General features: G+C 37.7%; 1 protein-coding gene across 1 annotated transcript; it reads right to left on the reverse strand.

Moving 5' to 3' along the window:
* Nucleotides 1-15,017: 15,017 nt before the first annotated feature.
* LOC110733813 (iron-sulfur cluster co-chaperone protein HscB, mitochondrial-like) lies at nucleotides 15,018-26,150 on the reverse strand. Its single transcript, XM_021913880.1, has 6 exons — nucleotides 25,703-26,150; nucleotides 19,987-20,083; nucleotides 19,807-19,896; nucleotides 18,091-18,156; nucleotides 16,160-16,228; nucleotides 15,018-15,867 (listed from the first exon to the last, which is right to left on the reverse strand). Exons 1-6 carry the CDS (start codon nucleotides 26,053-26,055, stop codon nucleotides 15,730-15,732), a joined length of 813 nt encoding a protein of 270 aa, XP_021769572.1. The 5' UTR covers nucleotides 26,056-26,150; the 3' UTR covers nucleotides 15,018-15,729.
* Nucleotides 26,151-27,660: the final 1,510 nt, after the last annotated feature.

Here is a 27,660-nt window from a genome sequence, read left to right on the forward strand (position 1 = left end):
CCCAGGCCCTCGCACATGCATGGTGCGCTGCTTGGTGCTGCCATGCGAATGCTAGCACACAAGCCAGCACGCATGCTGCGATGGGCTGCTTAATGCGCCTGGTGCCTGCGATGGCAGCGATGGTGCCTAGGCATCATGGTAGGGCTGCGATAGTGCCTAGGCATGATGCTAGGGCTGCGATAGGTTGCCATGGCGCGCCTAGGCTGCGATGGTGCACCTAGGCTGCGATGGTGCGCCTAGCACACCTAGTGTGCTTAGGCTTGCGCCTAGCCATGCTAGGTGCATGCTAGCCTGAACTAGCCTAGCATCCACATGGCTAGGCCAGTGTGGTGCTAGGGCTATGTTCATACTTGTTGCTTTGTGATTTCGCGACGCTCGGTCTCGACGCCCTAGGCTCGATATCCGACGTCTGTATTCGTAAAACTATGCTGACTCATTAAATCCTTTCGGATTAATTCGTCGTCTCGATCGGTGATTCGATTGGGTTCGACCCAAAGGGTTCAGTTAAGATTAAGTTATAACATCGATTGTACATTGATATTACTGATCGGAAGCGGCCTCCACCTAGGCATTCCGATCACTTGACCTTACTCAAGAATTAGCTCCGTAATAATTCTGAACCCTCTATCGGAAGAATACACTTGTTGGAAGGACACTATTCCTTTCATTCACAATCACAGAGATTGCTAATTCCATAGTGGTCTGGAACCATGACTGGATGTTCAGGGAGGATGGTAGGAATTTGACCTAAGAGAAGCCAAACCCGCCCTAAATAGGCCTCTACTTTATTCTTATTGATATTCATGCGCGCTTTTCGATTAACATACATCAAATTAATCTTAAGTATGTTTAATCTATGTTGGTTGGTTATCTATGCATAATCCAAATATAATATTGGTGATCACTTGAATTAAAATCATATTAAGCCTAAATCAAATTATTAGTTACCTTATAAGGCGTGATTTCAAGTACAAATTCATTTTAAACCTGCAAAAAGGGGCGTGATCAAGCAATACCAATAAATCATAGATAATCAAGCAACATATGACCAATATCATAATCATCATCTTAAGAACATCGTCAAAACATTGTTAGCAGTAAGATCCTAGGCATGATACTAAACGGATTAATATCAGGCCTAGCATGTCACTAATAACAACATCAACACATTATCCTAAACATGACACTAGAAATCATAATAACATCCTAAACATGATTTCTAATCCAAAAGCAAAAGAATAAATAAAATGGTAATTGAATTACTCACTTTGATGCTTCAACCTTTTTGCTATTAAAACAATACACACGTTAGTAAAATTCAGAAAGTTAAATCAATAAAATCAAATATGAATTGAAATATAGATTTGGGACCAAACCCTCAGAACTATCTACCTTTCACGTCGAGGCGAAGGCAATGTCGAGTATGTTTTAAAGTATTCGAATCACGCGAAGGAAGTATTGTGCTTGTTTTGGGGTGTTTAGGCTAAGAGCATGAGGATTGAGAATTCTCTCGAATTCTAGGGAACTGGGATGATTGATGATACTAATTGTTGATGATTGTGAATAAGGATTCTTGATGGTTGTAGCTAATTTGAAAACGACCTCTACTTATAAGGAAAAAAAAATTCTGGCGATCAAAAAAAGATCAGAAGTTTTGGACGAAATAAACTTCTTTGACGCTACACAACAGGTTTTTTGCGACGCGATAGGGTTGACGCGACACGTTGGGCCTGTCGTTCTGCATTGGTTCTTGAAGATAAATTAGTTGAAAGGATTTTGATTTCTAATGGAATTATGTTTGTGCAAAATATATCTGAACGTATTTGAATTCAAATAGAACAAGGATCATCAAAAAGAGAAGTTTTATTCAATTTCGAACTCTTTGATCTTTATCTTTTCAGGAAGGGTAGATTAGAAGCTTCTAGAGAATTCTAGAGGTTCCTAACTGATTTAGTATTGGGAATATGATCATATAGGGCCTGAATAAAATATTTGGACTCCATATAATTGGGTCGTAGCTAAGGTTGTCCTAGGCTTGGTTTGGGCTCGGTTTAGTATTTTGGCCATATCTTATTCTTTTTAAATCAGATTTGGGCTTAATATATCGTTGGAAAGTTCTTTTCAAGCCCCATCTAACTAAATAATAATTGGACAGGGAACATGAACCAAAATAATCTGGTTTGGACGTTTTTAAAATTTGGGCACGAATTGAATGATTTTGATTAAAAACACTTTAGGAAAGGTTAGGAATATGGTCAAGGCTAAAGGAAACTTCACGTGACTCTTCAACTCTTTACCAAACTCGTTAATCAAAACGTGAAAGGTGCTCATCACTGGGTTTGGTTTTTTGGGAGACACAATCAGGTGTCTACAACAAGTACCTTCAATTAAGTTTTTTTGTTAAAGATATGAAGAAGATCACACAATTTCTGATATCTAATAATTCATTCAAAAAGTTATTTTTTTAACTTTACCACCCCCCAAAAAAGAAAAACAGATTATATACTTTCATATGCTTTTGCAAACTATAGCGTTGTGCCCAAAACGTTGTTTACACTACATAACTTGAAATATGTAATTCACTTCTTCTGTTTGGATGATGAAGCTTCATGTTCATTAGCACAAACTGATGTCCCATACTTTGATGTGCACTATGATTCCATCCAAAGTGTTTCATCATTGATTTGTGATGCTCAGTAGGCTAACTCTTCACTGATATCTTCCTAGTTTGCTTCAGTGTTTTCCATGTTGTTTTCTTCTTTAATTTGGACCCCTTCGTTGACATGTTCCTACATATGTTCAATAGCATTTGGTGTTACATGTTGCTTCCCTTGTGTTGAATTTATGCCTTCATCCTCTGTGAAATCAATTTCTAGTTCACCTACTTCCCCATAAATTGCTTCCTATGCATCTAGCACAGCCCATGTTGGTGCATATAGCATCTCTTGTTAATTTCTCTTCCCTGAACAATTTTTCCTTGTTAATATGTGGGACAATATATATACTTATTGTCGCCTTTCACCTACAACACCTCATTCATAATTGTTTGAAGTGTAACCCACAAAAACACAATGTTTTTGGTCCTTTTCATAGTATGCTTCATTGACTGCTTCTAGTAGCTCATCTACATTTTTGGCATCTTCTTATGTTGAAGTGACTGTATATTTCTGAAAATCCTAAGTCCAAGATGTTTAAATTTGGACTATTAGGTGGTTGCTGCACTAATATGAAAGTAAATTCCACTTGTTGGTAAACCTGTTGCCACTCAGGATCATCTTGTGTGATATGTGTTCTACAATTATCTTGTTGTATGTAGATTGTCTTTAAAGTGCCATCAATGGGCCACATTGCTTTGATAGCGGAAACAAATTTGTATAAGAGCATCCTTCATGTTGTTTCCTTTGTGACTGATTCTATAACTTTGGTCACCGTTGTCCCATTTTCTTTGTACTGAGAAATCCTATTGGCTGGTTCTTGGAAAGTGATTGGGAATATGCCAAATCTCCCATCAAAATAACAGTTCCCATCATCTCTAAACCTTGGTCTAGCTGTTGCTGATACAAGCATTGTAATATCTTGTATTTTCATACGGTTTATAAATTAAAATTATTATTTTATAAACGTATTTTATTAATTTGAAATGAATTATTCATTTTATTATAATATTTCAAAAGGTTAATTTATATAAAAACTCATCAATTTACTTATTAAAATGGTTTTTGGAAACATTTTATTTCCATATTTATAAACTTTGGGACATATTTAATTTATAAAGGAATTTTAAAATCAAAAGAGCTTTAAATAAAGTCAAATAACCACTTTGAGAGAAAGTGGGAATTAGTAAGGGTAAAAAGGAAAAGTTAAGGTAGGAGAGTTTTTAGAGGGAGTATAAATACCAACATAACAGCAAAATTAGAATTTTGCCCAAGGTGGAGAACACCCAAAGGTAAACTCTCTCTCTCTCTCTCCTCTTATTTTCTCTCTCCTTAATTTTCCCCTCTCCCTCGCAACACACACCCACTCACACGCACACGCGCACGCACACGCACACGGTGGTCGGCCACCATCACCACGTCCCACCAGCCGGCTACCGCCACCAGCAGTCACCAGTAGTAGCAGCCGTCAGCAGGAGGTGGCGGCAGCCACCCTCCTCTTGTGCGTGCGGTTGTGTTTAATAATAATTAAAAAAGAAAAAAGAAACCTTCTATAATTTTTGAAAAGCTTGATGATTGATGATTTTGGATATTGTGTGATGGAATTATAATGTTTTTAATGGGGTTTAATATATATAATTTTCAGATTAAATTTTATATGAAATAGCCCCAAATTGATTAAACCCTAGGTTTCTAAATAAATGATTATTGATGGGAATTGATTGTGGTTGATTTATATTATTAAAATTAATGTTTTTGAAGCAATTTACAATAAGTTTTAATGGTTTTATATTGCTGTAATTTTAATGTAGAGGCTAAATTAAGTGTTTCTTGAAGGAATTTTAATTATCCATTAATTGGGACAAAAACTAAGTAATTTTCAGATTAAATGTTTAATTTGGTTTTGGGAGGTTTAAGAGTGTTTGAAAGTGTGTTTATATTGCTGGAAAATTAATTAGAGTGTGTATTAATGTCTCTTGGTATTTGTGGATTGTAGCAGACTTCCAAGTGAGTGACTTTGTTAAGCCGTGGCGATTTTGAGATCGTATTCGAGGTACGTACGCATATTTATTAAGCGTGTACAAGCGTGCTAGGATTCATTTTGACTAATTCCAAGTTAGTATCATGCTAGGAATTGGTTGAAATTGTTGGGTTGGATTGGACTGGTTGGATGGAAGTGAATTGATTTGGTGAATTGTTATGAGGCATGAGTGTTGTGAAATGATTCATTGTTGAAATTTATGATGATTGGTATATTATGTATGAATCACACTTTTATGAATGGCATGATTAAAGGCATGTTTAATTAAACTAAATGTTTAATTTGGTTTGGATTATTGAAATAGAGTTTTATTATGGTTATATAATTTTGTTGATGCTATAAGCATGGGAATTAAGCTAATAAGTGTCTAAACAAGTACACGAGGATTAAATTATATTTCGGTGCCTACGTGCACTTAAGGTGTTTACCTTTCTCTGATCTTTTCAAATAATATCTCTGATTTTTCTTGGTTAAATTAAATCACTTCTCATCAATGTGGACAAAGTCATACATGGGATAATTTCTGGTTTTTGTCCATGGTGTTGATCCCATAAACAATCTAAGGATCCACTCCAATCTTGTCATCTTGTTAGCTTTTGTCATCTTTGGCTTTAATGCATTAGTGTGTAGTTTTACATCACCTCTCTAAATGATCCTTTGGACTATACTTGATATGTGTAGCATCTCTGTAAGATCTCTAATGAAAGTCCTCTTCTCAATACCCAATTTTGTGATTTCATCTTCTGGGATTTGCACCCACTTCCTTCATGCAAGATGATACTTTGTGCATGGACTGTACTTGTTGGTTTCATGTTTTTGCTTTTTTGCATCATGCCACAATTTACTGACTGTCCTTCTACAAGAATTGAACAATTGCATTTCTTGTTTAATTGCTACCATATTTAAATTGCCCCCATTGGAATTCTTTAAGAGGAAAATGATGAGATTGATGAGATTGAATCTCTATTCAATGTTGAGCCTGTTCTTCTACTTATGATGAGTTGGTGGCCTGCCATTATTTGGTTGACCTTGACCTTGCTGACTATTTTGATGGTGCTGAGTGTTGCTATGATGTTGTTCATCAGTCCCAAAATCTTCATCCTCATCAGGCAGCATGTTTAAATCAATGCCAAGTCCCCCATTGATGTCCATGTCATCTTCACCATTGCTGTCCAGTTTTGTACTCACCTACTTCATCATCACTTAGCACCACAACATCATCAGGAGACAGGTTTAAATCTAGATCTGAAGCCATGGAAGAACAAGGCAATGATGCTAAATTTTTTTTTTTTTTTGGGGTTTTTTTAAGAGATCAAGAACAGTGAAAATTTATGGGAAATGTAGATTTTATATATAGAGCCCCTATTTTAAATATTGTGGCAAGATTCTGAAAATTTTCCCCAAAAAAATTTGATTTCTGGGGTGAATCCATGTGTATGGAAAAGCTTTAATGTGATTGATCCTTTTTTGTCCTATGCATTGAATGTTTTTCATTTGTTTTTGATTGCTGGCAAGTACAACTATTTATGACAAGGTTTTTTTTAACTTCTCTTTTCCAGTCATTTGTCATTTAATGCTTTGATTGTACTTTTATCTTCCCAATCATTGGGTTTAAGGAATCGTCAATCACATACCTTAATTCCCGTGAAAAATGAGAAATAGACATATAATAAAGGGAGGTCTATGTGTATCCCCACATAGACAACCACTAAAATGGTGATAACACACCCTTCATGAAAAAAGATGAGTGGGATATTACGGCAGTATAATTTGCTAGTAAAACTCGCTTTTGCGGAGGAAAAAGAGGGAAATTTTGGTGCTCTATTGCAGTGAAAAATTTTGGTGTTGAAAATTCATGAAAATAATACTCCTTAACAATCTAGTATGTTAATCTTTTGAGCGGCCATTATGGCGATTGAAAGTGCGTGAAGATATTCCCAAAATAGTTAGAATTGGAGGTAGGAAACAATCATCTTCTTGTTTCAGGCATAATTTAGGTGAAATTGGAGATAATATAAAATTAAAATAGCAAATGAATAGCTTGAATTACTTGCTTACCTTTAATTTGCATGGTTGTAATGAGGAATTAATTGTCATTCAATTTTGGAATTTGACATTGTTGGTGAACTAGAGCTTTGCAATGAATGGTGACTGATTTTTTTCTTTTTTTTTTTTTTTTTTTTTTTTGAGGCAAAAAGGTGACTGATTTTAGTTAAAGGTACACCATAGTTAAAGATAAAGGTTTAGAGAGTGTTGATTGATGTTGATGGGTTAAATCAGGATTAATATAATGTAGTCAAATTATATACTTTTTAAAACATGTTGCAGTTATTTTAGTTTTCACATGAATATTTTTAGTATCAATTTGATTAACTTGGGTATGTAATCTGGTATCAATGAGGTTTTTTTTTTTAATATGAGGTCCATAAACTATAAAGTGTTTTGTGATAATTGTAGAGGATCTTAATCTAATGGAGAACCTAGAGGGCAGGATAAAGATCTTAATGAGATTATTGTTATATGAAGTGTATGTGAAGAGATGTACCAAAGCAAGCTTTAATAACTAAATAAAGGTGTTACTCAATACAAATTCACAACTACTGACAATTGTACCACTTAAATTAAATTTTCAAATTTGAAATTCAAATTTAAAATTCAGAAAAGTTTCAAAGTAAACTTTTTAGATGCAATGACAGTGGGGCCAATATTCAGCCAATGAAAATTGAGGAAGGTGTTTGTCTATGTGGGGTACACATAGGCTATGTCTAATTGTCTATGTATACCCTTTTTGTATAATTAAAGGACGAAGAGTGTATTTTATTTAGCTATCAAATTGTTATAGGAAGCATGCAAGTGTACAAGTATATGTTTAATGTGTTTTTTGTATTCCCCTTTAACCAAGTAGATTGCTAAACATCGCCTACAAATTACCAACTAAAGCCCACAAATTTCCATTAAATTGACAATATTGCCCTTGACCCAAAAAAAAAAGAAACACTCTCTCATCACCCAAAAAAAAATCTGTGCCACTTTCATTCTACGTTTTTTAAAAAAAAAAAATTCAAAGTCCGGCAATGTCGAGGCGGCAAGGCAAGGAATTAGCGGCGGTGGCGGAGGGAAGGAGGTCTCACGGTGGAAAGGTAGGTTTTTTTCCGTTTAAAAAAAAATAAAAATAAAAAACCGGCTGAGGCAAGGCAGGGCCCCTGGGGAGGACGCCACGGCGATGGTGGTGACGCCAGAATCAGACGCCGGAACCACGGCCATGGCTTCTGGATCTGGCGCCGCCACCACTGGTGTGGCGTCCTAGCCAGGCGCCGCCAACACCGGAACGGCGTCCTAGCCAGGCGCCGCCACCCATGGGCTGGCATCCCAGCCATGCGCCCCCTTTTTTTTCTTTTTTTTTTTTTGTTTGTTTTTTTAAAATCGGTTTTTTTTTTTTTTTTAAAATCAAAATTTTTTTTTGAAAATCGGAATTTTTTTTTGGAAAATCATAACTTTTTTATATTTTTGTTTTTTTTTTTCAGTAATTTTTTTTTAAATTAAAATTTTGTTTGTATTTTATGTTTTTTTAAGTTTTTTTCAATTTTGTTGTATTTTTTTTACGTTTATACTTCCTTTACATTTCTTTGTATGCTTGTTTTGTACAATTTTTTTTTATATTCGTTATTGCAATTTGTTAGTATGTTTTTCTGTTTAGTTGATATATTTTCATTCAGGTTATTTTTTATTTTTTTTCTTTTATGTTTGTATAAATTTTATATGTGTTGGGTTTTTTTTTCTTTGTTTGTGTATATTTTATTCTGTAATTTATTTTAAGTGTTCTGTTAATTTCTTTTTCAAGTTAGTTTGCTAGTTATTTTTCTATAATTTTTTTAATGTGTATACATTTTTGGTAGTTTGCTAGATTTGGTTTTTGGTAGTTTTTTTCTTATAATTTTTTTAATGTGTATACATTTTTTAATTTTTTGAAGGTGTTGCATTTTCGTCATGGTGCGGGGAAGAATCTAGACCTTATTAGGTCTGGAAACTACTCGATGGAGAGCTCGGGGCCCAGACATCTTAGATCCTGTGGTATTTCGGCCTCGGCTCGTAGAGAACGGGTTCACCATCAGGATGAGGATGAGGATGATGATGATGAGGAGGAGGAGGAGGAGGACGCATATGAGTATGTAGACGATGGGAGTGGACCATATGATGATTACGGTTCATTCAGTCAGAGGCTAGATGACATGTACGAGACGCATAGGGTAGATGTGCATAAGGGTAGGGATGGTAGGTTTGTCAGTAGATCTGGCACATCATCTGCGTCCACCGTGTCTGGGGCAAGCAGAAAACGGTCAAGGGCCGTTAATGATTCTTGGGTGGTTAAGGGTGCGATGCCTTAGGGGCTTGTAGACGGGAGTGTGATTCCTAGCTTTCTAGGACACATAGCTACCCGTATCTGGGAGGACCAAAGAGGGGTTTGGTGACGAGCATTTTGAAAGGCCAAACCTGGGAAAAGACTTGTAGCGTTTTGACCAGATGGGCTGAGGCTTTGCCGGTGGAGAGCGAGATGTTCGACCAACTGCAGGGCACTGGGGTGAATCACCTTCCTGCCACCATGCACGATAAGATTGATTGGACGCTAATCACGGCTTTCATTGAGTGATGGCAGCCGGATACGAACCCTTTCCACCTTCCATTCAGTGAGATGACGATCATGTTGCATGACGTCGAGACCATTCTTGGGATTTGCGCAGAGGGTAAACGCCTTTCTGTTGTGACTGATGCGGATCAGGCAGATTTGTTGGCGGAGCTGTTGGCGGTGGACAGGGCTGCGCTGTACACCGGGGCGCTTGGTGTTTGGGACCACGGCGGTGTGAAGACCGCATCCGTCTTGCAGCGTTGTTTCACCCCGGTGGACGTAGGACGCACGATGCATAGCTGGCTGCTTATGTTTTTCTTCTCCTCGGGTGTACCTTGTTTCCGAATAAGAGCGGAAACAAGCTCAGACCACGCAACATAGTTGATGCGTGTGAGCCGGACGGTGTTGGTCAGTTTTCTTGGGGGTCGGCTACGTTGGCGTATCTGTATTGCCAACTAGGATTTTCGAGTCGGGCTGACGCGGCAGGTATCACTGGATGTGTGACTTTATTGCAGACCTGGATATACGAGTATTTTCCTGCATTTCGACCACACCGTGACCCGGTTCCTATTGGTGATGGGATGCCCTGTGCCTGTGCGTGGAGTCCGCGGTTGGAGAAGAAGTCTGTTGACCGCCTCCGATCGATACAGTTATCGCTTGACAGGATGTCCCCCTTAGAGGTAAAGTGTATAAATTATTTCAAACTTTGTACTGTAATGCATTTATTATATGAATCTTACTAATTTGAAACCTTTTTTGCAGGTGAACTGGATGCCTTTCGGCCAGAACCCTAGTAATAGAGTACCCAGGACCCTCTACACGGGACTTATACAGTATCGTGAGATCGTGGAGGCGTACATGCCCTAGCGCTGTCTTCGCCAGCTTGGGTTCGTCCAAGTTGTCCCTCCTCCACCGGCGTGGCCGAGTAAGGCGGTCCGATCTGCGTCGTCGAAGGAGTACGTCGTCCAATGGCCGGATAGCATGATTGCCACGTGGGAGCAGTTCCCGATGGTTGCCCGCTTATGGACTGCGAAGCTGCAGAGGCCACCTACTGGGGTGCCTCCCATGTGTGACCAGCACTACATGGAATGGTACAACCGGTATTCGCACCCGAGGTTGATTAGAGACCTCGACCATGGCGACGACGCCGATGATCATGATATGCCACCGCCAACTGCCGTAGATGCGGTATGTCTAAGCAAAAAATTATTGTTGCGTTTTTTTAAAATTTTATATATCGTTATTCAATTTCATGTTTTATTTTTTCTTGTGTATAGTGGATGAGAAAGATAATGCAAGGCGTAAAAAAACTCTCCCTGGAGAAGTACAGCATGAGTGCAGCAGGGAGAGTTGTTGTTGATGAGTTGGAACAGACCCTTGCGCATTGGGAGTCGGCAGCAAAGAGGGATTACTGATGTTATCGGCATTTTGTTTGTTGAACATTTTTTACATTATCAAATTAGTTTGTGAAATAGGACATTATCTTTGTAGTTTGCAGAATTTAATACAATCGTTTTAGTTTTTAACATTTAAAATTATCGTTTTAGTTTCTAACATTTGCAATTATCGTTTTAGTTTTTAACATTTAAAATTATCGTTTTAGTTTCTACATTTGCAATTATCGTTTTATTTTTTAACATTTAAAATTATCGTTTTAGTTTCTAACATTTACAATTATCGTTTTAGTTTTTAACATTTAAAATTATCGTTTTAGTTTCTAACATTTGCAATTATCGTTTTAGTTTTTAACATTTAAAATTATCGTTGTAGTCATGATCATTTGAAATTATCGTTTTAGATTTTAACATTTGAAATTATCGTTGATGTTTATAACATTTGAAATTATCGTTTTAGTTTTTAACATTTGAAATTATCGTTTTAGTTTCTAACATTTGAAATTATCGTTTTAGGTTCTAACAATTGAAATTATTGTTTTAGTTTTTAACATTTGAAAGTATGCATGCAAGATATAAATGTAATCAACTGTACAATACGAGAATAATAAGCAACGCAAAAATAAGGTTACACAGACATAGCGTACAAAAGAAAAACTAAAAAGCTGATAGGGTGTTCCATTGATGGATCCTGTCATGATACAGCGCATCCCAACCCTCTACACTTGCTGTGCGAATGTCGTACCACCGAGGTATGATCGGTGGGACAGGAAAATCGGATGACAGGTCCAGCCGGATGAAATGTTTGTATGACGACCCAAGAAATGCAATAGCTAACTCTCTGACCGGTGTAGTGACGGTTTCACGCGATGACCAAGGTAGAACCGTTGTACAAGGATAATAAGCTCGACTATGCAATCCTAGCCCGAAATGCATTACTGCGCACTTGTAAATGTTTGCAACGGCAAAGAGATCTAGTGGCGCGTCGAAATAGTGATTTAGACCGCAAGGTCCTCCTCCCCACCGGATACGCCGCAGAGCACTATCCAAGCCGTCCTGGTACACATGACGATAAACATCTCGGTTAGAGGCAATTTCACTGTACATCAACTGACGCACTAAACCGTAGTTGTCTTCGCCCATCTGAAACACATCAGCCACGACCCGGAATCCGCAGTTACCATCTCCAACTACATCATTCCAGCCTTCCAAGTATGACATGATGATGTTAGGTATCCTATACTTGTATGGAAACTAGTCAATATCAAATCTTCCTGTTGAACATATCATTAAACACAGTGAACAAGTCAGCAGTAAACTCAAAACCATTATAAAACGTAAATTAAAGTAAGCTATTGTACCAGTGCCGGGCATATTCACAGATGAAGAAGACTGGCTACGACTGGATGACGATGTACGACCACGACCACGACCACGAATGTACTCAAACGCACTCCTGTTCCGCCGTAGACGACCTCTAGGTCGCTCGACCCCTTCAGGTTCCTCGTGATCTAAGAAGGACGTGTTGAACATGTCATGCAGTACGTGAGTAGCATCGCGAATAATGGAAGGATGACTGGAGGATACTCGGTAGTACATCAAACGAAACTGCTCCAACTCCTCCTGTTCGCGGTCGACCTTCTGCGTATCTGCATGCTCACCAATAACAAGCGTCCGCCGGAATGGATGAACCTAATCAACGTGTAACGATGTCCTATCTAGGGTATGCGGTGAATGGTGCATGCGCAACGTAATCTATGAGTTACCGATATAGCACATCCACACCGAACATCAACTTCATCCGCCAACTCCCTCGTCCTGTTGTGCTCGGCCAGAATCAACCCCAAGCAGTAGTGTGACACACGCCCATGTAGAATCTTAAATATGAAATGGCTATACATCGTACCATGTCGCCGCCTAGAGTCCTCCAAAGAGTTCCTGATGCCGTTCTTCTAAGTTTCAATTGCCTTGTTTATTCTCTCGAACAGTGTATCCAAAGTAGCGGTGGAAGAATCAGTCCAATCCTTCGTAGCTCTGTGAGCACTCTCAACTCTGCATGTTGTAGTGTTTCCAAAATGAAGTACTTGGTTTGTCCAATATTTGACAAACTTTTCCCTGTGAGGTACCCACTGCTGCATCACATAGTTTATCAGTGTCGGACACCATTGGTAAGAATCCCTGAAGTTAGCCAAGGCTCGATCGTACTCTGCCTCCGTGGTAGCTTGCAGGATCTTCCGCCACTTACCATTTACCAATCTCTCTGCACTTTCCAAATTCTTGTTGAAGAGGTTGTAGGCTTTCACTTTCACACAGTTGTTGATGTGCCATGTGCATAATAAGTGCTTCGATTCTGGAAACAGCTCTGCTATGGGGGCAAAGAGACCTCCCTCACAATCACTGACGATGGTTGATGGCTGAACATTAGGGTCGATGTAGTTTCTCAGCTTCTCCAAGACCCAATGATAACTCGCAGCCGTCTCATCCTTGATGACTGCATGGCCAATCAGAAAGTTCTGGTTCGTTGGAGTCATCCCAATCATTTCAACTTGTGGGAACCTGTACTTGTTTGTCTTGTACGTTGAATCGATCAAAATCACAGATGGCCAGGACTTAATCATATCAACACAATCAGGATGCACAAGGAATATATGAGTCACCTCCGCTGTATCTTCATTAGAATCATACCAGAACAGGTAACCACGTGCTTGTGCCTGGTGTAGAAGTTGTTGTATAGGGTTCCTTCCCTCTGACCATTCAAACCTCAATTGCTGTCTAACGTTGTAGATGTGTCTTCGGTTTGGCTGGTCTTCAGGAAATTTCTCTAGCACAGATGCTAATATTTTAGCAGGCTTCACTTGAGCATCACTCATTTCTTTGACAACCAGTTTTGCAGCAGGACTTAAGCCGCTCAACTATCGATGACCCACTTCTTATACTATCATCTCATGGTTGTGATACCCCCATTTGGAGTAACCCTTCACTTCCCAACCTTCACGACTCTCTAGTTGTCGAACCTTTACTCTGAACTCACACCCACAACCTTTCCGCTTTATATCAAACCGAGTGGCTGTACTGAAATCTCTTTCTTCTCTTTTGCGATAACGGTGGCATCTCAAAATGCGATCCATTCTACCATCCCGTTGAGATTTATGACTTGTTACTACCAAGAAAAAACCAGAAATAATTGCAACCTGTTTAGCCCAATCAATCGCTTGTTGAGCATCTTCGAAGGGACCATCATGTACAAATATCCCACTTTAATCATTTCCGTTTCCACCATAATCCTGCATCAATTAGATATTATATTTAAATACATATAATTATGTAAAGCGTAAATTAACACAAAATTAAAAACATAATTATGTATAACAGTATTCATACACATACAAAATTAAAACATAATCATTTATAAAAGTATTCATACATATACAAAATTAAAACATAATTATGTGTTAAAGTATTCATACACAAATAAAATTAAAACATAATTAATTTTTTTGTAAATTATTAACACAAATCTAATTTCCACATACAAAATTATAAAATAAATTTATTAGCAAATATGTAAAACATTATTTCAAGTTATACATTCAAATTTATTAAAAAAAAACAAAAAAATTAAAAATCTAATTTCCACATACAAAATTATAAAATAAATTTATTAACAAATATTTAAAACATAATTACAAATAACACATTTTCTTTTTTTTTTTTTTAAGAATTTCAATTTATCAAATTTATAAACAAAAAAGAAACAAAAAAATTAAAAAAAATAAAAATAAAGGGCAGTGGCGCCTGGCCAAGACGCCGCCACAGTGGAGTGGCGCCTGGACAGGACGCCAGAACCGTGGGAGTGGCGCCTAGCCTGGAAGCCACCACCACGGTTTCGGCGTCCTGCTAGGCGCCACCTCCACGGTGGCGGCGTCCTAGCCAGGCGCCACCGCCATGGCACTGACGTCCTGGCCATGTGCCCCGACCATGACGGTTGTGGTCCATGCTCACGCCTCCGACGATGTTTTACCTCGTTTTGCTGCGACGACGACGGCTCTTCGGTGTCCCTCGGCTCTCCAGTCTCCCGCGCGGACCCAGTACGACTCCACATTTTTCGATGTCAGAATTTTTCGTTTTTTGGTAAGATTTCACAAATGGGCAAAAGTGTCAAACCAAGTGTCTTTTTCAATTCGATTTTTCGATGTTAGAATTTTTCGTTTTTGGTAACATTTCACAAATGGCCAAAACTGTCAAACCAAGTGTCTTTTTTAATTTGATTTTTCGATGTCATAATTTTTCGTTTTGAGTAAGAATTCACAAATGGGCAAAAGTGTCAAACCAAGTATATTTTGCGGGCTTTATGTAGTAATTTGTGGACGATGTTTAACAAATCTCAACCCCACTTACAAACTTACAAACGTAAACTTTGAAACATGTCAGTCTTGTTCTCTCCGTGTCTCCTAAAACTCATCCTTCATTAATTGCAATCTCTGCTTTGTGGCTTGGACGAGAATTGTAACACTAACAGCAACTAGTCCTGCTTAATTAGTTGTAGCTGAATTAGCAAGAATATGTTTTTGGATCGAAGGGAATATATTGCATCAAAGTTCAAAAACTTTGAACCACAAATCCAGAAGACCTCTTACTTCCTACAAAAAAAAAATTCAGAGAGAGAAGAAAAGTTGAAGAATATATCAGACGTCTTCAACCACCTTCGATAAACCAGACTTCTTCGGCCTATTTCGCTATGACCTGCTCATCATTACATCATAAGTCTTAAACCTTGCGCTGTACCTAAGAATCCAAGATGCATCCACAAAAAAAGGACCATGGCATCTGCACCCTTCAGCTTAAAGCTCTATGTTACGAATATGCTAAATAATACTTCTCTTCAAAACAGGCCAATTTCTTCAATCCTGTGATTTCTGAGTGAAAGTGCTCAGAACATTCAGAAGAATCAACTGGCAGTTATAGCACAAATCAATGGTTTGAAGTTTACAAGTTCTCAGATACACACGAACACCATCAGAGTCGTTTCACAATTTCCTCATTTGCACGTTTATAATATGTCATTCTACGGATGGCATTTAATGCCTCTTCGATATCCTGGCTTTTGAATGCTCCTGCAAATGTATTGGACCACTGTTTTAATCTCTCATGTACCTGAGCCATTACAGTAACAAATTATTAGCTGCCGTATATATACACCATAAAGCTGGAAATAGCCAAGACATTGGCTTTTTGGCTACGTTGCCTTCCTTCCATATGTTAACACCAAACACTCATATTATACCAATCGAACAAGTTAGTCATCATGTGGAAAACATGAAAATTTTATAAATTTTTTGCTACCAAAAACTCTCTTTTCAGGATTGCAAATGAGCCAGCACAGTAATTTAAGCAACCAACAGCTCATATGTGATTCAATATCAGACTTCTATAGAAAATCTCAAACCTCTGCCTGGATCTGTTTTAACGCCTGAGGATCAGGAGCATCTTCGACAGATTCTCTGATCTCCATAATCTGAAATGATCAAGATGTTTACCTTATTAGTCAAGCACACAAATGAAGAAATAGCAAACAAAATGAAGTGTAAACATAACTAGCAAACCAGAAAGTACTTAGATACTAGTCATAAACTCAAAATATCTAGAAAATGGTATGCTTATTACTCAAGTTCTTGCTAATAATGGCTAATTTTGGTCGACTTAAAGTCCTTCAACGCCTTTGATCTTTACAGCAACCATAAGGAAGTTGCTGGATTCCATTAATTACTCCCTCTGTCCCTAAAATAAAGTACAAAAAAGAAGTAATGGGTTTGATTGATTAAAAGCGGATAAAAAAAGTAGAAAGTGGGTTTTAATTAATTAAGGTGAATATAAAAAACAAGATTGAGGAATTTGGTTGATTAAAGTGAAAAAAAATATTGGGGTTCGGTTGATTAAGAGTGAATAAGATATGGGATTTTAATATAGAGACAAGATTTTTGGATGAAATAAGACTGTTATATGGGGACGAAACTAGGGAAGGAGTATTTATCTTCTAAAACTCAAGAGATGGACTAGCCAGCAGGGTTGGTTTAATTAGTTTTTTTTCTATAGAAAAGAATTTCAGCTATGTGCATGAATCACCTTCCTAGTTCCTACCACAGCTTTGACTCTATAGCAGGAAAGACCTGCTTGGAGTTTCATCCATGAATCCATGATGAAGACTGAAAAGTGACCAAGGACGGCCAGTAGACCAACCCACAATCATAACATGCAAATAAAATTATTTTTTATATTTTTATAATTGTCTTGCAACCTTCCATGCCACGTAGAAAAATGTTTATTCAGTAGGCTATCTTAGATTGTAATGGGTTTAGAGGATACAAGGAAAGGAATAATGAGGGTAAAGCTTTAAAAAAAAAAAACTTAGAACAATTTGTATTTTTGGAATATATAATTCCCTATGGATTGTGGTTGGTCACTGACAAAAAAGTAAAAAAACACCAGAAAAGCCTAAAACAACGGAACACCATTACATATGGTAACAAGTAGAATTCATGTTAGAGCTAATCAAAGATGGCCCGGCCCGACCTGAATTTGGGCGGGTCTTGGGCAGCCTTGTCCGGCCAGAAATCGGGTTGGGCCCGGCGCGGCCCGGCCCTATTTTTTGGGCAGGCTTGGGTATGCTACTTTAGTTCATTTTTAGGCCCGGCCCAAAAATCCCGCTCAGCCCGGCCATTTTGGGCGGGTTTGGACATGGAATTTTCGGCCCGAGGAATGGGATGATTTTTAAGCCTCGGCACGGCCCGGCCCGCCCATTGATCAGATCTAAATTCATGTATAAATTGATTAAGAATAATTAGTCAAGCTCAAATTTCCAACAAATTTAATAGCTGACATTTTCAACAGATCTGTTTTCTCTAAATATTAATACTGTATAAACACCTGAAGAAAATATAGCATGATCTCAAATAAAAGACATTATGCTTCCTTTCCTATCTTCTCTGATAAACAAAAAATAATTCCGAACTTAAAAACCATAGTCAAGCTTCTAAAGTAAATTCATGGGGAATATGTTCCTGCAAAAACTACATAGGTTATCAGGTGGTTCTTTCTGATCTAATGGTCACAGCTTACATTGATTTCGATATTCAACGGGACACCAAAACTAAATTTCCAAAGAGACAATCGTTATTCATTAAAGAAGAGAAGATTAGAGCTTCAGCATCAAATTCATTTCCATTATTCCATAGAGTCCATGCATTGATAGCACAGTCCAGTAGACAAAATGGTTATACTTGACGCCGAAATGGATTTTGGAATTTTAAGAATACTTATCGAAATTAGCAAGTCAAATAGCAAATGTAATTATCTAAATAAATTGTGTAATTATCTTACCTCAGCTAGCAACTCGGGATCTGAAACAGTCTGCTCTTCATCAACGTGTACACCCTGTAACTTCATCTGCCATGTTAGAAATCACACATCAATTGTCTTATATGGAGGCCTGATAAATGAAGAAAAGATATAACAAGAGGCCAAATAACATTCAGACGTAACATGTCTATTAACTGGTTTCTAACTAAATTCTTCGGGAGGGGGGGTGAAGAAAGCACATTTGAAGTGTCGTTTGGTTCTAGGCCTTCCTATTCTCACTTTAGAACCTTTGGCTACCTTTGCATTTTAAAGCCCAAGCATGTCTATTTCTTGGTAATCCATTTGGGAAGATAAAAAAAACGAATTTAATAAATTAAAAACCTATCAGATTTATTTTTTGAAGGTTGTTGTGTTTCATAAAACAATGCTTCTTTTAGGAGTCTCAGTCAGATCCATCTTCTAATTTCTCTTTCCCTTTACTTTTCTTGATTATCCTTATTCTCTACTTCGTTTGCTCTTCCTTTTTTTCTATCTTCTCCACCTACTTAACTCACATTTCACTCTTTTGTAGGCAACATAGCCAATAAGATCAACTAGAATCTCTAACCCTCCAGCCAATCTGTAAGGTTAATATGCCACAGTGCTTCTGGTGACACTTTTTCTTACCCTTGTTCCATACCTTCTCAACACTAAATAAGTATTTTATTAGCAGGAAGCCAACACTAAATAAGTATTTTATCAGCAGGAAGCCGATGCTACCTTACAAATTAGGCCAATGACTTCAGATGTTTGTGATAATTTAAAGACTTGTAAGCAAATCACACATGGGAGATTGTGGATTTACTTCCATGCCATCCAGGTTAAAGTCCCATGAGCAGCAAATGTGTCTATAAATCTACATAGTGAAATATAAATCTAACAGGACTATACAAAGGTGAAAGGAAGAGTTATAATTAGAGGAGATACACAAAAAGGAGGAGGTTGATTACATTGAACCTTTCTCTAGGAGTCAAATTCACTAACATCAGGAGTCATGTTGCTACAGGCCTACAGCTGCTAAAAAGAGATTGCTAAATATAAGCATGACGTAAATAAACTTTTCTTCATGGAGATTTAGATGAAGAAACTAGTGAGTGTCCCCGAGTGATGCTCTAGGTTACAATATGTAATTTTCAATCTAGTTAGGAAAAAGTGACATCATGATGACAACATGAAAAGTAAAAGCATGATATTTGAAAAACGTTATAGGTATCAATAGTTGGCTTAGTTCCATCTTATAATCCAAAGCATATAGAATTGGATTGCCATTATGTCCGAAGACAACTTTAGCATAGACTCATCAATCTTTATCATGTAGTCATGTACCTACACTACAACTGCATATTTGACAGATATTTCACTAAGGTTTTTCCTGGACAGCACCATCACTATATACTAAGCAATTTGAAGGTGTCTCCACTCAATTCTCCAACTGAGGGAGGGGGGTGTTGAGCACATAAAAGTGTAAACTTTACAAATGTTTGTGTAAAGCTGCATACTATAAACTTCCTTATCTGGCCTAGATTAGAGTCTCACCAGCAGAGTTGTGATAAAATTGGTACAACTAAGCACCACACACAAGATACACACGTAGCATAAATGCATGAGGTTCATGCAGCATACATTATCACAGACACTAAAATAGAAAGCCTGCCATTTTTCAAGTAAACAAAAATGTAGAAATGCTGTTGTACTCACAAGGTATATTGCCCTGGACAAGGAATTTTTGAGCGTCCTGTATGCATCAATTATTCGAGAAGATTGCTCAGCAGCATACTCCTTTTCACTCTAATCACATATGACGGTAATTAGACAGCCTAAAAGTCCGGAGTATAAGTGTTTCTAAACATTCTAAATTCAAATAAATATAAAACAAACCTCAGACTTTGAATGAACTAGATCAGGATGCAGTTTTTTCTGCCAGTCTTTATACAAGCCCTCCAAACTATTCTCCTCAATATCATATTTTCGCTCCCTGTAACACGTTAAACAAGCAGAACTTAAAGGCTATATTCATTCTCATTTATCAATGCTAATTACTATAAGTTTGGAATCCCAAGGGGCTGAAGAATTTACGAAATCACATCATATACCCATTGAAACACCTAAAATATTCAAGTAGGACAACAACAAAATATACATAAGCAAGAAAAACCGTAAATTCGAAATAGGCTAAAACACAATCTCACAAGGACAGGTTATGGGACTATGATGTGATAATAACTTCAACTATAAACAAAGTTATTCAATCCCTACAACTCGCAACATACGTCTGTCCCTTTATCCCAAAAATTAATCATCTACACTCCATCACTTTAAGTCTAAATTTAGCTTAGTTTCCTTTTCGGCTCATCCCTTTGAGTAGAACTGTTCGACGAGCCAGCTGGGCTGGGCAGGCTTTATATGAAATGGGCCGGGCCGGGCCAAGCTTGTCCATGGGCCATTAAGCCCAGCCGGCTCAGCCCATTCAAAATGTATAAACAAACTACAACAACCTTAAAGTAAACACAATATAAGAGAATTATAAAGGGTCTTTCAGTTAAATCAATGCCAATCACCTTCAACTTCTCTTTCCTCCATTTTTACCAAAAAAGCTACTCACATTTTCTCTCTCCTCTCTTCTGCCATATGAACGATCTCCTTCATAGCTCCATCGCTTGATCGCTTCAATCTTCGTCGTCGGAAGAAATTAGGATTTCCACTTTCCGACGAAGCAATGATGATGAACCTTAACCTTGTTAATTTCACCGAAGAAGACGATGATGACACATTCAGGAACAAGGAGAGATTGCTGCTTCTCTTAGCGCCATTATTGGAGTTCAATTGAAATTGGATTCTCATTTTTTTATTTTTTTTAACAATAAACAAAAAAAAAAAAAAAAAAAAAAAAAAAAAAAAAATCATACAACACTTTGTCGCCATTATTGAAGTGCCATTGGAGCTCTCAGTGTTGCATTGTCGATCGCCATTGTTGAATTGTCGTTAGGAGTTCTCGAAAGGGACGGCAGTGTTGTATCATTTTGTTTGGTTTTTTTTTTTATTTATTTTTTAATAATTTAAAAAAAAAATCAATTGAAAATCCAATTGTGAAATTAATATTCAAGTCTAACAGAAAAATTAGGATAAAAAAAGCCTCATAAGAGTTATCTAATTTCAGCCATTTTTAACTTAGACCCAACCCTTTAAAAGCCCATTATTTAATAATCCTTTAAAAGCCCACTCCATTTAAATATTGGATAAATAAAACCCTTTTATAAAAGGGCTGGATTAGGGCTTTAAATGGCCCCCTAACCATTGAACAGGTCTACCTTTGAGTTAGCCCCGTACTCTACATCGTCCACAACTTCACTCTCACATACTCTACTATTGGTCACACCTAGGGGTGGGACTTTTCAAACCGAACCGTGAAACCGTCCGTTACCGAACCGAACCATCACGGACCGAACCGTTTATAACCCGCTAATTTTAAACCGAAAACCGAACTGAACTGTATAATGTCAAACCGAAACCGAACCGAACCAATTAATGTTAACCCGTTACGAACCGTAAACCAATAACAAACCAAACCGTTTATAAACCGAAATCGTTTGAACCGATTAATGTTAACCCGCTAACTGTTTAAACCGAACCGTTTATAAACCGAAACCGTTTAAACCGTAGGAAAAAACCGTTTAAATCGAACCATTTACAACCCGCTAACCGTTTAAACCGAACTGTTATAACCCATTAAACCGTTTAAACCGAACTATTTTCAAACCGCAACCCGTTTAAACCGATCCGATTACAAACTATTTAAACCGAACCGTTTACAACCCGTTCCATTCAAATTGAACTATTTACAGCCTTTAACAATTTGTTAGAATTCCATGAAATATATTTGATGTTTAATGTAATTTAACAGTACAATTTTTTTTACATATAATTATTGATTTAAATTTGTAAATTTTTTTGCTATTATAAAATTAAAATTATATTCTTGTATAACTAAATTAGGAGTTATAAATTAAATAAAAAAATGAAAAAATTTGGCCACCCACCCAATCCAACCACCCTCCACCCACCCACCACTGTAACCCACCCTAACACCACCCCCGCCGTCACCCCAGACCCACCCTAACACTACCCCCACCCACCACCGTTACCGTAACCCACCCCCACCCCACCACCGTTACCGTAACCCACCCCCACCCCACCAACGTCAACCCAGACCCACCCTAACACCACCCCCGCACCCACCATAATTACCGTAACCCACCCCACCCCACCACCCACTGTAAATAAAAAAACCCTGACCCAAACCTTACCCCACCCCATCCACCACCGTCACCGTAAATAATAAAAACCCAGACCCATACCCCACCCCACCTACCACCATCACCGTAACGTACCCCACCCCACCCCACCCACCACCGTCACTGTAAAAAAAAAAAAAAAAAAAACAGACCCTACCCCAACCACACCCACCACCGTCACCGTAACACACCCCACCCCACCCCATACAAAAAATTCGAAAAAAAAACCCAAACCCACCGTAACCCCACCCCACCCACCCCCACGAAACCCAACATCCTCGAAACCCCCCAACTCACTCTAATTGCTCACCCACCATAAAACTCCCTCCCTCCCTCGAAAAATCCTCCCTCCCCACCCACCCGAACCCAGTCTAACCGCCGCCGCACCCATCCTAACTCGGCCCCCTCCTTTGCCCACAACTTGAAAAAAAATTAAAAAGAAAAACAGAAAATAAAAAAAGGAAGAACGAAAACACCTTATATATTAATCCTGAATTTGGCCTCGAATTTGGTTTTAAAAGGCCAAATTCGATCATGAAACAACTAGATCTAGAGTTTCGTGGTCGAATTTGACCATAAAAACCGTCGTGCGTGGTGCCGGTGGACGGAGACGGAGAAACGAGATGGAAGAAAGGAGAACATAGACGGAAGGAGGGAGAAGAAGGAAGAAGAAGAACGGAAGAAGGAAGAGGAGATGAGAGAGAAAACGAGAGAGCAGTGAGCATATTAGCAGCCATGGCTTCAAAAAATTGATAATATTACAGAAGAGGATTAAGAAAACGAGAGAGAAATCAAAAAGAGTACTAAAGAGACGATGGTAAGAGTGATCTGATTGGTGGAAAAGAAAACACACGGATCGTGAATTGGAATGTGTGCGATGATAGGTCGTTAGATGACATGCAAATCAATGGCTGATATTTAATATAAGACGGTGACACGGATCATGGGATAATGGATTTGGATAGTATGTTTTTTTTTTATTCATAGCTACGTACTAATAAAAACACTACTGTACTCTTAACTTTATGTAACTTATAAATTGTAAGAAACACAAATGTTTGGAAATTGGAATTGATTCAATATGACATATTTAATGTATATTAGTTATATGTATATCAGTATATGTAATAAATAATAATGTATGGTACGATTGGTATCATACTATCATTGGTATGTATAGATAATCGATAAATGTATCTGATTATTAAAACTTAAAACAGTTGATGATCGATCTAATTGAATACTTCTATTTCCCCACCTGTTTTCTTTAACTTGCAAGTTGCAACATATATATGTTGCAGCCTTGTAGGCACGTAATCTTAAAAGGTGATTAGAGAGGGTAAGACAACAAAGTAATTCAGCAATATAACTTTAACACCAAAATTATGGAATAGTTACAAACAATTGTCAATTATTACTTTATTAGACTAATGGGAAATTGAATAATCGTGATTTTAATTAAACATCCAAATATAGTTTCGTAACATTAAATTATTAGTTTATTACAATATCAATTATCAATTTATCGTATTCAAAGTACCAAATCATCAAATCATGGTTATGACGCGATCTTTAAAACAATTAAAACAAGAAGCTGATAGCCTGATAATATTTGATAATAAAACAATAATACATTAATACCTTATAAATTTGTAATAGACTAATATTTAATAAACAACAACAAGACTATAACCAAATTTGAAACATAACACATTAACATGATATAGAATGAATGAGAATTTCTGTAATTCTATATAATCTGATATCTGAATCGATTTATCGTATTCAAAGTAGCAACTCATCAAAACATGGTCATGACACGATATCTAAAACAATCCAACAAGAAGCTTGATAACCTAATAATATATATTTAATAATGAAACAATAATACATTAATACATTATAAATTTGTAATAGACTAATATGATAATATCGAATAAACAACAACAAGAGTATAACCAAACTTGAAACATAACATATTAACATGATATAGAATAATTGAATAAATGAAGATTTGTGTAATTGTATATAATCCGATGTCTGAAAATAAAGTGACGAAGTCCCAACTTTATATAAAACGAAAATAGCTAACCGGTCAAAAATCTCTTAAAACCCAATTTCTACTCGATCCATTATTTTTTTCACCAACCTATGCCGACCCGCTAATGAAATGGAAATACTAGTCCCAACTTGATATAAAACAAAACGCGCTAACTGGTCAAAACCACTTTTTAGAACTCGATTTCAACCCGATCCAATTAAACCGATTACCAAACTAACCCGAACGATTTTAGCACCAAACCGAGTATAAACCGAACCGATATGAATCGAACTAGCATTAACCCGGGTAAACCCGCCCCTGAACCGACCCATTTCAAAATAATCCGTTCATGACCCGAACCGATATGAACCCGGACCGACGTTGACCCGGTAAAACCGCCCCTGAACCGATCCGTTTCAAACCGGTCAGATCATGACCCGAACCGTTTATAAACCGAACGGGCATTGACCCGGGTAAACCCGCCCCTGAACCGACCTGTTTCAAACCGACCCGATTATTAACTGAACTGTTTAAAAACCGAACCGGCATTGACCCGAGTAAATCCGCCCCTGAAGCGACCCGTTTCTAACCGATCTGATTATGACCCGAACTGTTTATAAACCGAACCGTTTATGACCCGAACCGAATTTAAATCGTACAAAAATAAACCGAAACCGAACCGACCTGTGACTAATCAAAACCGAACTGAACCGACCCGCCGTCTAAATGAAACCGTTTTAACCCGAACCGTTTCAAACCGAAACCGTTTCAAACTGAGGTCAAACCGAACTGCCAGACCGAAGTCCCACCCCTAGTCACACCTCCCACCAATTTTTTCACTCATCAACTCCACCCAATCAATACTTAAAAAAGTAGCAAAACTCCAATGCGGCAATCTTAGAGAGACGCAGGGAATACATAGGAGTTTAACGACTTTGTTGTACACATGATTAGGCATGATATGCTAATAAAAAGCTATCAACTAACAATTAACAAAGACAATAGCTCATACCGAGTAACATTAACATCATCATTTTACTTTAACAAAATCAAAGCAATTCAAAACTCACGGCAATAACATCGAATATTACATCGTTTGAATTTGCATAAATTAGAACTTCCAGTAAACTTGCATAGCAATTATGAGCTAAATTACTATAGTTACAACAATATCAATTCAACATTCAAAGATTTTGTATGAATTTCAACAATTATATTCCATTACCAGCAGATAAATCAAGTGAAGAAAGAGAAAGCTTACAATCCAAAAATCCGAAAGTAATCAACAGAACTATCAACAGGTTGAATACAACGGCAAGAATCACAAACAAGAAAGAGTTGCGAAGTTGTTGGTGACGAATTACAGTTCCAACATCTTCGGATTTCGGAGCTTGATGAAGATGATTCGGAGAAAAAAGGCTTGAATGATAGATTGGAAAAATCATGGAGAAAAATTGCAGGAAATTTGAAATGGCGAGAAAAAAATGAAGAGGAGAGAGAAGAGAGAGATTGAGTGTGGGATTGGAAGGTGGTAGAAGAGAGAGAAGAAGTGGGTCGAAGGTGTCGGCGGAAGAGAAAAGAGAATCGCCGCCATGAAAGTCTGAAGGTATTCATCGGAGTATTTTGGAGCTCCGGCAACCGAAGCTGAAGATAGTACGTGTTTTGATGTTGGGCTTAGAATTTGGTCCTGAAATTTCTGCACACTGCTGTCATTATACTTGTTCGGTTCTACGGAATACAATTAGTATGTCAGAAGGGTTTGACCCTTTGATTTTGGTTCGGTTTGAAATCAGTTCAAATTTGAAAATTTAAAATAGGTCATTTGAAATCGTTTTAAGTGACCTATGGGTTGGTTTCGGTTCGGTTCAAATTATTATCAGGTTGGTTCAATTTCGGTTTAATTTTGAGTGGTTTTAATTTGATTCGACATGTAAACGATTTTTAACCCGGTTCAAAAGGTTTCGGGTTAGGAACGGTTCGGGTTAAAAATGGTTTGGTTCTATTTCAGTTCAGTTTAAAACTGTTTCTGTTTGTTATTGGGTTTGGTTCTTATACAGTTTAACATTATTCGGATCGGTTCGGTTTTGGGTTAACTAAAATACAGCTCGGGTCGATTTTCGGTCTCAAATAATCGGTTTTAAATTGGTTCGGTTCTCATTTGGGTCGGTCAGTTTCGGGCAGTTAAACGGTTTCAGTTAGAAATTTGACAGTGCTAAATACCGTATATTAGTCGGCTTTGTTTCATGAACCCTGTGTAGGATAATCGAGTTAGATTAGCGTCATATATATGAATGACTTATTTGTTAGTCGATAATGCCTAAGTGGTGGTAATGAGAATGAAGTTTAGTGTAGTGTTGCAAGGAACGTAACATTATTCTTGATCAAAAACACAAGGAAGAGTGAGAAAACAAAGTGAGAAAAAGTTTACATGGAAAGAAAAAGAGTGTTTTTTCGAGTGGGAGGTGGGTTTTATACCACACACGCGCGTGTCAAGTCGTGCGAGGTTGGGTCAGGCTCATCCGCTCGGGCCTTGGGTCTTGGGGAATGTAATGCGCGGGTATGGGTGGGTTGTAGGTCCTCTATCTTTTTGGTCAGACTATATTCCTTTTTGAGTTGAAAATTGTTAGCGGAATATTCTAAATTTTCTGACTGTTGGGACTTGTCCAGCCTTCATGACCGACCATTATCCTCTAATTAATGCCTTGAAAACAATCGACTATTATGCTTAATTCTTGGTCGTTTTCTCCTTATTTGTTGCTGGCCGTTTGGCTCCCCTTTGCCCATATAAACTTGTTTTCCATCTTAAAAATATATATAAGCAAACGCACAAAATTCAAAAGATATTCTCGTCTCTAAATATTCATATTTAAACTTCTAAACAAGTATTCTGAGTTCCAGTTGGGTTTGTGAGTGCACACAAACTCCAACACCGTGCTTATCCTGGAGAGCAACCGCTTTATGTCTACTGCACCGAGAGGTAGCGCAAAATCGTCTTTTAGATTTGTAGTACACCACGACTATTGTCAATTTCATTTGCCCAACATCGAAGTAAGTAATTTCTGTTTTATTGCTTATAATATAAAAATATCATGGAATGTCATATCTCGCCAAACTTATGTTTTTCTTCATGAAATTGCATTCTCATCCATTATGTTTACGTTACCACTCCCCAAATGCTAATTGACGTTGATGGAAATTTTTGAAGAAAATGACATACAT

Source organism: Chenopodium quinoa, unplaced genomic scaffold (genome assembly GCF_001683475.1).
Source record: "Chenopodium quinoa cultivar QQ74 unplaced genomic scaffold, ASM168347v1, whole genome shotgun sequence".
Classification (NCBI taxonomy): domain Eukaryota; kingdom Viridiplantae; phylum Streptophyta; class Magnoliopsida; order Caryophyllales; family Amaranthaceae; genus Chenopodium; species Chenopodium quinoa.

What these genes read in the sequence shown, in the direction of transcription:
- LOC110733813 (XM_021913880.1), bottom strand. Translation starts at nt 26,055, where the DNA reads ATGAATACCTTCAGACTTTCATGGCGGCGATTCTCTTTTCTCTTCCGC. An exon ending in TAGTTCATTCAAAGTCTGAG is followed by an intron (nt 19,897 to 19,986) that starts GTTTGTTTTATA and finishes ATATGTGATTAG; the next exon opens with AGTGAAAAGGAGTATGCTGC. An exon ending in ATCCCGAGTTGCTAGCTGAG is followed by an intron (nt 16,229 to 18,090) that starts GTAAGATAATTA and finishes TGATCATTTCAG; the next exon opens with ATTATGGAGATCAGAGAATC.